The 13925-nt window shown below is 37.4% G+C and overlaps 1 protein-coding gene across 2 annotated transcripts in view; it reads right to left on the reverse strand.

The window, feature by feature from the left end:
- The window catches only part of brpf1 (bromodomain and PHD finger containing, 1), a 104077-nt gene extending 91035 nt beyond the window's left edge, over positions 1 to 13042 (reverse strand). Inside the window, exons 1-3 of one of the 2 annotated variants that reach the window (XM_042098203.1) lie at positions 12891 to 13031; positions 11683 to 11787; positions 4319 to 5110 (exon numbers count right to left, since the gene is read on the reverse strand). In XM_042098203.1, coding sequence (XP_041954137.1) covers positions 4319 to 5070 — 752 coding nt within the window. In that variant the 5' untranslated portion in view covers positions 5071 to 5110; positions 11683 to 11787; positions 12891 to 13031. Of the gene's footprint in view, positions 1 to 4318; positions 5111 to 11682; positions 11788 to 12890 lie in introns of both variants that reach the window. The other variant, XM_042098202.1, reaches the window with a different exon arrangement.
- Between the last annotated feature and the right edge of the window lie 883 nt (positions 13043 to 13925).

The raw sequence follows: 13925 nt of genomic DNA on the forward strand, positions 1-13925 counted from the left end.
CCTTATTTTCAGTGCTCAATGTTGACAGCTATGGTCAGAAAACAAGAAGAGAATGAGACTGAGGAGTTGAGTCAGCGCAGGAGAGACTTGTGGCTAGATAGGATAAATAGCCTAGGCTAAACTTACAGCCAACTCACATCCATCGGCATTATTATATTTGTATTATTAATACTATGTTATATTGTCTAGAGCCCGACCGATAAAGGATTTTGAAGGCCGATACCGATACAAATATTTGTTGATTTAAAAATCCGATATTCCGATATATATATATATATATATATATATATATATATATATATATATATACACACTTTTTTTTTTTTCAGAAACGCGCAATAAAACATTAACAGATTTCCCTAACATTATTTATTTGTAGTTATTTATGAGTATTGACTATAATAATATGATAATGCAATGCATTAATGCATTAAAAGACTTGGTAAGCTTCATAAATATAACTTTGAACTAAGACTTAATAATTACAAAAAATAATGATGACATTATTACTATCATCATCATTTATATTATCATTAAACAAGATAAAGGTCACTCCTAAATGTTTGAGTGTGTGTGTGTAATAATTAGTCCCTATTGCCTTATAAGCTACCTTATACCCTTTACCTGCACTTTTAAAATTATTTCCATCAAGCTACATCAAACCATTTTCAATCATCAGTTGCTGCCTGCCTACTATTTCGTGATCTAAATCCATTATATAACTCGTTAATGTTGCGGCTGAACGACAGTCTGAAACGCACATTTGGCGTCATTGGATTTCACACACGTGTAAAAGAAAAGCTAACTTTTATGCACAAGCTACGTTTTGCACAAGCTACGTTTGATACTTTTTCTATATGTCTAAATGTTCACTCCTCGCAAGTCTAACTTACATTTTACAATGCAGGGACTGTAACTACAGATATACTAGTTATAAATACAGTAATCATTACTTTATTTAGGCAGAATAAGTTTGTTGTGGTTTCCAAGCTCATTAATGTTAACGTTAGCGGTCTTCCACTGATATTCATGGAATTAGCTAGCTTTGTGGTTAGCTAGTCTATGATGAGCCATAATTTAGCAATGGATAACGTCATACTGCAAATTGTAAAACATACGCTTTCAAAATAACAGGCCGGGGAGAGATGATACGTCTCACTGCTATAACTGTCACGCTATTAAAGAAATACATCTTCAGTCACATTGTCAAAAGTTAAAAGGACAGACAGTCAACTACACTGTAACAACGTAAAGTAATTACTAGCCAATTCCGCTTCACTCTCGCGCTTATTTAACAGCAGCAAAACTTGACATTGTTTTCACAAATGTTGTCATGCTTATTTGAGTTAAGAGAACTGATGGGGATGTTCTTTTAATTGTTATTCAAGCAATGTATGTCTCGTGACCAAATCATCATGAACACACTTAACTGATGATCTCACTCGCGGATAACTGGTTCTGTCTGCCCGACTCTGGCTGGACTGGATCAGCAGGTTGCAGGATGTGTGGCGTGTTATACACGAGTGTTGCCAGCAGGGACGGTGTAGAGTGCCCTCTGGTGGACAAACTATACAACGCCAACACTCATGACATGGTTGAAGGGTGTTTCGTCCGTTTTTATTTTATTTTTAAATTATTTATTTATCAGCCATTATAAATGCCGATACCGATAGATTGGAAAATGCCTAATATCGGCCCGCCGATAAATCGGTCAGGCTCTAATATTGTCCTCTGTGGGCTTAAGTTAAATATGTTTTAGACAGTGCAGACAGCTGCCCCTATGCAATATGCGGAGACATCAGCAGTAGCCTGATTTAGTCGCCTACCGTAAATTACCTTTGGACATATTGCATTTGTATTGATGGCATTGCTAGGTAACCAATGTTAGCCAACGTTTTACAGTAGCCTATAGACTAATATTTTGATGGTGCGCCCTTCTCAGCTCGTCTTAGGCACGGCAAGTGGCAAATAGTAGGAACAAACTCAGCAGAGAAAGATATCAGTAGATAATTCTAATTTGTATAGTGTTTTGTTCACTTGGATTTTGGAAATGTAGAGAAATATGTTAGCCGTTTCTTCCTCCAGACCATATAGTTGCATCATAGATCCTACTGTAGAAGTTATCAGACAAGAACGATCACTGGCTAACCCACTTTAAACTACTTTAGCAAAGTCCTTGGCTGCAGGTTGTGAGCAACAGGCAAATGCAAGATACAATTGCAGTCCAATGAGATGCAGCTTTATTCTCTGCGATCATGGCAATGTTAGACGATGTCGTTGGTGGATAAAAAAATAAAAGTTCGCCGACTTTGACAATATCAGGGTAAGTTACAGCTGACAAAAATGACGGATCTTTACTTAATGCTATTGAGTCTATTAGATATGGGTCCACAACGATTAAGTTTATCTACTCTTAATATTGACGAGATGAAACCATTAGCTACTGTGCTCTGCTCAGCATCTGCGCGCTGCAGGCGATTTGTCACATAGAATAGCCTAGAACTGGAATGTAATATCAACAATATGGCCGCGGCGGTGTTTGCGAATAAGCCCTATTAATATTACTAGGGTAATGCAATGGTTGCTAGGGTGTTGCTAGGGTACATATGGTGGTTGCTATGCCAAATAAAGCGGTTGCTATGCTGTTTGCTAGGGTAATCATGTTGGTGACTATGGTGGTTGTTACACTATGGTGCCACGAAATGAGTGCAGTGTCACAGAAATCCATTGAGATAGCGATTTGAATGCAGAGAGGGTCAAAAAATGACAAAATTATAAATTAACTAATTTCACACAGGAGGAGAAACAGCGACCTAAACATACAGTTGTTGCTCACAAGATTCCTCACAGAGATTCACGATTGGTCCGATTAAATTTGTTTTGGAGTTGGCAGATTATTTAAAAACAAAAACATTAGGCTATGCATTAGCATTAGGCTATATTGTTGTCTTCAGAAGTTGATCCAACATTATATGCTACCTCACAAGTTATATGAATGCCTCACAAGTTTTACTGCCTGCATGAAGGGAGCATTTAGAAGCTGTACTGTGTAGTTCGGATCTTTTTGGATTAAAGGAGAATTCCGGTGTGATATTGACCTGAAGTGTATCGAAACATCATACCGAGTGTGAACGTATGTCTCATAGCCCATCTCGGCTTGTCCCCTGCACTCCAAAATCTGGCGCTAGTTAGCCGATGCTACCAACATCTTTTTCAATAGTGGTGCTTCGGCATCGGGCTAGCCATGCAAATAAATCACTGTTTTACACCCATTTACGAGGCTCAATGTATCTCCACACTTCATTGGTAGACTTCCGAGGGCCCTGACATTTAAAACGAGACATTGAGAACTTTGAAAAAGCACTGGTAGTTTACTTACAAGACGATTTATACAGACAGTATCTTCACGAAGTTTAGCGTTTGCAGCCATCTTGAATTTAGTCACGATAAGTCGAGCAACGAGTAAAAATGAACAGCTATGATAAGGGATCAGATTCCAAAAATAATTCAGTGGAAATGCATGGATTCCAGTTGCTGCTACTGGAAGAAACTGGAATCCATGCATTTCCACTGAATTCCCAGTCCCATGCTTTTCTGACGAGGCGATGCTAGCACGTTAGCAGCGGTTAGCTAACTATGCTGACGTTAGTTATCTAAGAGTCTCCTCTAAGTAACAATCATATTATACACAATGCTGGCAGTGCTGAGAACAATAAACAACCTTGTTTAACTTACAAGTTTACATTGAGTTAACGGTTTGGCTTAATCCATAGATGTGGTGCAGCACTGTTAATTGTGGTTTGCTAAGGAGTAACCCTTTGCTTAAAATAAGGGAGAGCTAGGAGGTGAGTTAAGATTAATCTAATTTAACATAATTACAAAAAAGCATAATCAAGATTGAAAGCCATTATTCTGTGTATCGGTGTTGCGTTAATCCAACACGTCGTTTGGCCGTCCTTTTTCAACTTACATCACTATACAATCCCATATAACCGGAAAAAAATCACGGCTCCCAATGCATTTCTATGGAGCCGTAAGGTGAAGCTGTCGGACTTTGTATGTGCGGAGCTACTGGACTACCATTGGCTCATCCGCGTTAGATGGGCGGGACTTGTGATAGGTCAATTGATTGAGCATTGATATAGTTCACTGGATGGTACTGAAGTCATGAATTTATGGTTGATTGTTCTGAAACTCTGCAACTTAGGATGAGAGCACGAGGGATCACAGCATGAGATAATTTTTGTAGGCTATTATGTGTGAATAAATTATTTTTTTTCAAAGTGGTGAAATCTTCAGTGACCATAACAAGACAAACCTGTAGTATGAGGATGGGCGTGGCGGGGCATCAGGCCTCTCCTGATCCAGCTCTCGATAGACCACCTCAGGAAGTTTAACTGCTGGTCCAGTCGAAGAACTATGATGGTACGAGCCGCCACTCTCCTTTTTTTTATCCTTGCTTTTATGTTTGCCAGGCTTGGGTGTAGCACCAACAGATTTTGCACCACTGCCACAGGTTGTCACATCACTGCTTCCTCCAGCCATTTCACCAGTGCCAACTGCACTAGCCCCACACCCACCTCCATTATACATGCCACCTCCTCCCTCACTTGACTGTTCATCTGCAATGTTCTCGTCTTCAGACACCACATCTAGATTTTCAAAAATACTGATGCGATGTATACGCCCCTGAATCTCCAGTTCCACCATGCGTTGGGCTTGTGCATAAGTCATGGTCTCCCTGCCAGGAGAGTGTGAGTGTTCAGATTGGTTCAGTGGACTACATGGAGTCCGCCTAACTGTAATGCCCATGGGCAATCCATGGTCTACTCCCACTCCATCATCAACACATCCAATCTGGGATACACGAGGTGGACGCCCCTTTCGACGCTTCTGAGGCATGTTGCCTTGCAGCAGTACAGGGTTTTCATGGTCATAGTGGTAAAGGTGGTATTCAATGCCACTGTAGCTCTTGTATACCTTGCGGCAACTCTCTACTGGACACTCATACGGAGGCTTGGTGGCCCTTAAGTTGTGGCAGAAAGTCTTCACATCAAAATCCAGGCCCATATTGACACATTGGCAAAAGGCTGATTATTCCAGTTTACATCTGAGGGAAAAAAGACAGATGGTAAAAAAAAAAATTCCCATACAATATTTTGCAAATTAATCGATGAGATTTATGTCAAATATTTTACAGTGTACAATGTTACAGTTGGACCATGTTTTCATTTTCAAATTTTCGGAATATGGCTTTAAAAAGCAAAACATGTATAAGGCTCATCTGAAGATCATTTGTGTCAAGTTTCCTAACAAACGGACAAAATCTGTGACCTGTGAAAAATGTTTTGCGCTTCGGACAAAATCCAAGATGGAGGCCTGGGGCCTTTTATCTTGCCACTAGGAGTACTCCTAAATCGCACTAAAAGAAGATTTTAGCTAGGAGTTCTCTCTTAAAAGTTATTCACAAAGCCTTTCAGACCTTAGTAAGGAAAAATGACAACTCCTAGACTAAGAGTGAGTCTTCGTTGCTATGGATGACGTCATTACTCATGCACGAGCTTGACTGAAGTGACCACCTTGATTGGCTGATGATTGTAACGCGGGAATGATTCCAAACAGCTCCCTTACGATGATGAGTGACAGGTGACAGGTCTGAGAATGTGTGCGCTACACAAGAAGTGCGAAGGACCGAAGATGATGAATAACTGAATAAAAAGGCCTAGCCTAAATGAATAAAGAGTAAAGCAAAACAAATAGCCTAGTAGCCTAATAAAACATACAGATTGATGCAGTATCTTTGCAACATTATTAAATTAATCTGTCACCATATGCCTACTTTTGCAAAGAGGAGAACATTTTAATTTGATTCACAATGAAACGTTACATTTAATTTACATGTTGACAATGAGTAGTCTTGGTTGTTGTTGGTGGCGTTATTGCATCCCTTTTATGCCTACAATGCAAAATTGTTCCCTCGCGTTTGGAAGCTCCTGTAGCCGCATACACATTTCAAAACATTGCGCGTGAAATGCCACAAAAAGCGGTTTGTGAATAAGCTTAGGTCTTAATGAGTTAGGAGTCCTCTCGACTTATTTTAAGCTGTCCCAGACTTAGGTGCTACTTTTAGGTCTAAAATGCTTCGTGAATTACTTTTAGTGAAAAAAAGTGAGTCCTAAAGTTAGGAGTGACATGCCCATTATTTTTAGGAGTTGCTCCTAAATTCTTTGTGAATACGTCCCCTGATCAATTATGTTAACGTCACAGGTTGGCATGTGTCGGCCTAAGGACCAACCAGAGTATTAACAGACATCCCTAAGTTTTACATGTCAACAGCTACAAGCCAAAATGCATTTTAGATCATTGCAGCGTCCCCTAGAGGTCAAAAGTCACCACATTTCTTGAATGTCCTCCAATGGGGTCATGAGTCCATGGGGTTTTCTCAAATCTATATTTTCTCCTGGTAAAAATAAAACATATTGATGTCAATGGGGCATTTTGCCCATGTTCAGGGTGGAAAATAAAAAAGAAAGATTTGCATAAGACAAGTCAAATTGGTGTTTTCAAAAAGAAGGGATCATGGAGAATAAAGAAAAACCTATTTAAAAAATCTTTGTATATTCCCACAAGGTGTTTGGGTGCTCTGAAAATGATAACCAAAATGATTTTTCAGACTTGTGAGGTCTGCTGTTCAGACCCTGAAGGGATTTATTTTCTGTTCATTGTTTTTTTTTAGAGTGTTTCTACTTATCTCAGTAAGAAAAATAAATCAAGAGACTATGTTGAGTAAAAATATGTCTTCTGAAGGCTTAAACAGAGCCCAGCCAAAAACTCCAATAAAATTTGTATCAACTTTGAGGGACAGCTATGACCATGCAGGATTATACAGACCAAACGTGACGATTTTGCTACATACTATTCCTATTTATGTACCAGCATGCACAATTTGAGCCTCCTACATGGTTTAGTTCTTGCGCTGTGGGCTTGTGAACTTTGACAAAAAAAAAAGAGGCCGAGCAAAATCGACACCCCCTCCCCCTATAAAACTGCCTGTATCTGGGAAAGTATTGATCTTACATAAGAGTAATTTTACAGTGCGTCTCCTGGGTAACATAGGTACACCTGGTAATTTTTTACAGAATTTTTTGAGACCTAAGTGTGTGGGCCTTGGTTGAACTGACTTGGAATGACCCAAAATCAAAACGTGCAACTGGGGCCCGTTGCACAAAAATAGGATAAGGGATTAAGCTGGGATATCTTGGTTATCCTGGCTCAATTTATCTGTGATCCGGTTGCACAAAAGTGGGATAGGGGGCAGTAGGATATGTTATGGTATAAGTTACCATGGAGATTTATTCTGTGGAGCTAGCCTGCTCCAGACAAGGCTATGTTCCAGGATCTATTTAATCTCATCCCTTATCTCAGTCAGTAGTCACCACAAACGGAAAGAAATAAGCTTAGTTTTTCCACTGCCCACTACACATTGTTATCACATATAACTAGACCCACTGTCATTATTTACAGTGCATGAAAATGCACTGTACTGTTCTTCCTAGGCAACTTCTTATTATTATTATTACAGTGCATGAAAATGCACTGTACTGTTCTTCCTAGGCAACAACTTATTATTATTATTCCGCTTACCACTTTTTCCGTACACTATTTCTCTTGAACAGTTTAACTTAGAAACTTCATTCAAACTTTGTAACGTAGGTATTCAAACGGACGAAGCTGCTATGTCTTTTCAACTTTGAAACTTTTATACTTTTTAAACTATTAAAGAAAAACTTTTTAAAAATCCCCATAGACTTAACATTGCCGATTGTGACATCATAATACGGCCGTTAAGCAATTAGAATCCTATGGCAGGTGTTCAGGCCACCTGGATCAACTGCCAGTCTCAGGCTTTAAGCATACAAACTGGCCCTATTAAGACTACACATCATGTTCAACTGCTTCCTCTGCCAAAAACTGTTTCAAAATAAAAGTCCTCACTACAACATTTCACTGTTAAACAATTTAACCCTTTAAACTACTGAACTTTTTAACTCTTCAGCCATTGTAACTGTTACTTGTCATCAACTATGACTCCTACCCACTGTAGCTAGTTAGCATGTTAGCATCGTTAACATTTTTAGCAAAACAACTAAAAATGATTAGCTAGGTTAGCTAAGTAACATGGTTAGCATAGTTAACATGTTAGCATTGTTAGCATGCTAGTTAGCATAGTTATCATAACAACTAAAAATTATTAGCTAGGTTAGCTAAATCACATGGTTAGCATAGTTAGCATGTTTGTTAGCATAGTTAGCATAACTACTAAAATGATTAGCTAGGTTAGCTAAGTCACATGGCTAGTATAGTTAGCATGTTAGCATTGTTAGCATGCTAGTTAACATAACTACTAAAAATGATTAGCTAGGTTAGCTAAGTCACATGGTTAACATAGTTAGCATTGCTAGCATAGTTAGCATGTTTAGCAAAACTGCTAGAACATTTTAGCTGAGTTAACTAAGTAACATGGTTAGCATAGTTAGCATTGCTAGCACTGCTATAAAATATTAGCTAAGTAGCATGGTTAGCATAGTTAAAAATCTTAGCATAACTGCTAGCAAACATTAGAGCAATTCCAACTTTCAGTTATCGTCAAATATCTACTTATACACAGCCATTAAACTATTTGAATATCAACATTCATTAAACTGCTAGAAAACATTAGCTAAGTTAGCTAAGTTAGCTAAGCAGCATGGTTAGCATTGCTAGCACTGCTATAAAATATTAGCTAAGTAACATGGTTAGCATAGTTAAAAATCTTAGCATAACTGCTAGCAAACTATAGAGCCATTCCAACTTTCGTCAAATTATCGTCAAATATCTACCTATACACATTAATTAAACTTCCAGTCTGTCAACAACTTTTAAACTATTTACCTTCAACTTTTAAACGGTCTACTTTTAAACTATCTATTAAACTAGCTGTCTATCAACAACTTTTAAACTATCTACATTAAGCTTTTAAACAGTCTACTTTTAAACTATCAACTTTTATTAAGCTATGCAACTACCATGTCTATCCTAGCATCACCGTAGTAACCATCTCTGTATTATCTGTTTTAACTATACATGATATTTTACATCACAACTTTAGCATTTTCATGCACTGGTAATTCCTTCCTTGGCATTTCTAGTTAAACATTTGTGATCATTAATTTCAATCATTTTGGATAAATGATGATTTTTAGATGTTGCAATCATTAGATAATTTACAGTTGGGTGGATGACAAATAAGCCTGAAAAAAGGAATTTAAAAAAACTTCAAATATCATCCCTAAAAAGTGTTTATATGTGTTGCTGTATCTCTAAACTTGACTAATATTTTTTTTTTTTTTTCAAAAAAAAAAAGTGAAATATATATTTATGTCAATTTGTCATGTTAGTGCCTAAAATTGTCATATGGTGTGACGTGAAAATAATTTGAAATAAAATGAAAATTAGATACTTTTTTCTACTTTAATTTATGTCACTGTACATTTTAATCACGTTTGCTTTGATATGCAACATTTCCTTGTGAATATTTAGAAGAAAAACCTAAAATTTAACAAGTTATTTTGTCAAGGTGGAGAATGCTCCTAAGTGTAACCAGATATTTTAGCTTAATTCTAATATTTCTTGTAAGAACTCACTCAAAATTCTTGAGGTTCTTGCAGATACCATTTCCTTTGTGTGCTATTGATGTTTTAATGATTTTTCAATTATAAAGTCTTTTTTGTGACATTATTTAATGTCACACCAAATGACATGGTGTCACGCCATATGATGAACTGCACCACTCCACCATGTGTCAGAGCAAAACAGGGTTTTTAATGACAATAAAATCATTAACAATGAATTTTGAAGTCACTGTATGAATGGTGTATGCGTGTAACAGCAAAATAGATGAAAGTTTAGTATTTATTTTTTAAACTTACATGGCATGGTAACATAAAAGAAAAAAGTATGAGAAATATGAATTGTACAGATACATTTTTTTTCCCAATTATCACAGATTTAACAAAAAACATATAATATCTGAATTTAAATAATGTTTTTACAAGAACTTTTATGTAAAAATGCAATTTGGTCATAGGGTGTGACAGAAATGTCATATAGTGTGACTTGAAAAAAGCTGTCACACCATATGATGCAGCGTCACACTATATGACATTTTGACAGTTAAGCTAATTTTCTAGACAGTTAAATACAGCTAACTATTATTTAGCATGCAACTGACCACATGGCAGCAGTGCTTTTTAAGAATTCATGAAGAATATTTGTGGAAAATAGCTACTTTTTAGGCAAATGATGTCACACCATAAGACAGTAAAATTTGGCCACGATTGATGATGTCCAATTCAAAGCTTTTTATATAAAAATCCAAAAAGCAGAACTCGCTTCTTGACCATGCCAATTACTCCTGACATTCTATTGTTACTTCCTGATTAAGCAGGGTCCTCTTCCCAATAATAATGTCCAAATGAATGCCCGGTCAAAATATACTATATAGTGTCACGCCATATGACAACCATTTTATGGACAAAACATATTTGATTATAACTTAGTTGGACAGCATGCATAAACATCAAAACTTTCTGTGGTTGTAAAAAACATCCAATTATTTTATATGCATGGTAAAACTTTAAAGTAATTATACTTTTTATGGATATACACTCTTTTTAGGAAGTTCGCACACATGGTGGACAGTCACACCATATGACATTTTTTATGTTTGGATGATTATTTTAAGTCAAAAGTGAAATAAAAATCCAATAAATTTAATATGACAGAACTTGAACCTACCAGACCTACAACATTTCCATATCAATTCTTAACAATTGCCATTTTTTATAAGTGTGTGACACATGGACAGTCTGAATTCTGCTATTTGTCATCTACCCAGTTTCCCATAGACTATTCTATATATAAAATGACGGAATATTAGGGCCACAGAGAAAAAAAAAATCCAAATTCCTCTACCACTGCAGGACATATTTAACCTTAAAATTAAAGCATCCATATTAACTAATTTAACACATTTTGGTCCCTCACCAGACGACCACTGTTGTCATCAGGGAAGATTGCTTTGCTTTATCACTATGACGGTGTTCCCTTTCTTTTAAATTGTCTTTTACATACTCGCCATTCCCGACCTGTCGTGCGACAATGTGACGTCACAGGAGCGCCGTAACCATTTATACTCATGCGTGGTGGTCGCGACACTAGTTGCAAAATTCTCCTAAACAGAGGTGTTGCTGTTGTGAAAAGGGTATCGCTACCTACTTTACACCGTAGAAGAAGCAATGAAGCCGCTCTACTTGCCATGGTGAATCTGTGAATCTGTTATCGGTGGCGGGGTCTATTTGAGGGAGCCGACTGTAGAAGGATCTCTACAGTTGCAAAAAATACCTAAACCTGCATAGTGTACCTTTAAAGAAAATCACCAAAATTAACCAACCAAACTTAAAACATAACCTCCTTGGTAGAAGCAACTATGCTCTTAATGTGTTCCGAAATAGGTAACCTCTGAAGTGTGCACAGATCAAGGCAAATGATGGTAGGATCTTCAGTCCCTCTGAAGAAGACGCATGGTCGTCGAAACGTATGCACGAATAAAAACACTTTAAGCATGGAATTTTAAAACCTTACATTGTTGCGGAACAGAATTATTCTATTCAAAACTCCTCTGCTGAGGTGTTGGCCTAATTATTTTTAGTCAGTTCCTGTCACTTTCCAACTCTTGCTCTGCTCAATCTATAGATAGATAGATACTTTATTGATCCCCAGGGGAATCAATCAAACAAACATGTCAATGTCTTCGCGGGGATTGGGCTACAGACAAAGAAAATATAAGCTTAAGGAATGTGTGAAATGGCGCCCCGTTTTCTAAAACAAACTCAGTAACCAAAATACGTTAAATGTATGGCACACCAAAACGTGGGAAAAATGTGGGTGCATCCTAAAAAAAACGTTAGGAGCACCGCACCCGTGCAACCAGTGTAAAAAGTTAGTCCAGAACTCTGTTATAGCCGATGCAACAACATTAGCAAAACATATTTTCCCACTGAAAGATTAAGCCAACCGAAGCCAGACTGGATAATTACCTAAAACACTACCGCAATGCCGTTTCCTTCCGTAATAACGAAAGGAAACAATGAGTTTACTGAGGTACCAACGTTCAACGTTAGTGGCTAGTTAATACCAAAGTTCTTCTGACATAACGTTGGCCTACCAACAGATAATCTCCACAGTGCGTCCTCCATTCTAGCATTAATTTAACACGTTTCAACGTAACACTAACAAGGCGCATATTTAGCTGCAATTGATACAACAGTGACGTTATAATACTGGTACAGCTACATTGTAGCCTATGGTTCACAGTGAACTGTAGTAGGCTAAGTTACCCTGTAACGTTAATGTTACCCGAGATTAAACATTCGAAAGTGATATTACGTTAAATGAAAGTCAACCGCAGATAAAACGTAACTTTTCAAACGTCAGAATGCCTTATAGTGTAACGTTAAACCTTGATCAACTTTGCTCTAACATCATGTACGTTTAACGTTAACGTTAAGTTCCTTACACCTCGATTCAATATAGGTTAACGTTTCCACTAACCCCACATCAATAAAATTACTATCGTGAAGTGTTAGCCTACTAAGACACAGGCCGTTATTTCAAAGCTTTACAGCAATTCAGGTGACAACTGTAACGTTATGAAGTTGTGTTGGAATTGATACAAGGGAAAACGAAACGTTAACGAAGCCATCAACCTCTTTAAGACATTCCGATTTCGATAATTTGACTTGGAATTAAAATGTGCAAACTTAGGTTACCGACTGGATTGTAAAACTTACTAGTATTCAGCGATCAGCACACCACTACCAGATGTTAGGCTACTACCGTTGAATAACAAGGTTGTTTTGATATCCCTATTGTTTTATGATCTCGAGTGGTTCGGCATCACCCAAACCACGATCAACAAAAGGCTTGAACCATGTATCCGACATTGGCACTTTCCACATAACCTGCGGTTCAAAATCAGCTAATTAAAAGTAATAATAATAAAATGATACATTTCATGCAGTGAAAACTAACAATAGCCACTGTCAACTATGTCTAATTTACGTCTGTTAAATGTATCCATGGGTCTTCATTTTGTCATCAGTGATGAATCTGCGGGTGCATTTGTTAAGACGTCTTCTTCTATGGTTTTAGAGTTGACAGACCACCATGTAGCGCATTACCGCCACCAATGATTTTCCAGAGACGATAATTCAACATAAAATCGATCAAACATAGGCTATCTTCTATGCCATGGAGGAATTTTAAAATAGTCTAACTAAAATATCTTTCTCATAGCTTCATCTTAAACTTCAGGCTTAGCATATCAGTTTTCTTTCAGTAGGCTAGCCTAGAGGCTAGTTAGAAATGTATGGGTTTCATCTGGTCCCTTTCCACAGGTGTATAAAATCAAGCACCTACTGTACATTATGCAGACTGCATGGTGCTTGATTAATACACCTGTGGAAAGGGACCTGATGAAACCCATGGATAGCCAACATGAAAAAAAAAGTTAATTTCTCTCAAATGTAGGCTAGGCATAGGCTCCTAGTAGATATAGAGAAAAGTCTTGGCACCCTCTATTCGTAATCAACCACAGATTTTTAACCATTCTGAGAACTCCATGTATAGGAGCCTAGTTACTTGGTTAGCAACCAAGACTATGAATGAAATGAAAACATTTTTTGGACGGCTATTAGCCTAAATTGCATACATAAAAAAAATGCACATGGACATTGCCCATACAACTTGTCGTCCTGCCTTACACCCCTCTTGTGCCTATCTATCCTTACAAAAAAGATCTAGTAACAGCACAGATAGCAAAATCA

The sequence above is a fragment of the Alosa sapidissima genome, chromosome 7 (assembly GCF_018492685.1).
Source record: "Alosa sapidissima isolate fAloSap1 chromosome 7, fAloSap1.pri, whole genome shotgun sequence".
Classification (NCBI taxonomy): domain Eukaryota; kingdom Metazoa; phylum Chordata; class Actinopteri; order Clupeiformes; family Clupeidae; genus Alosa; species Alosa sapidissima.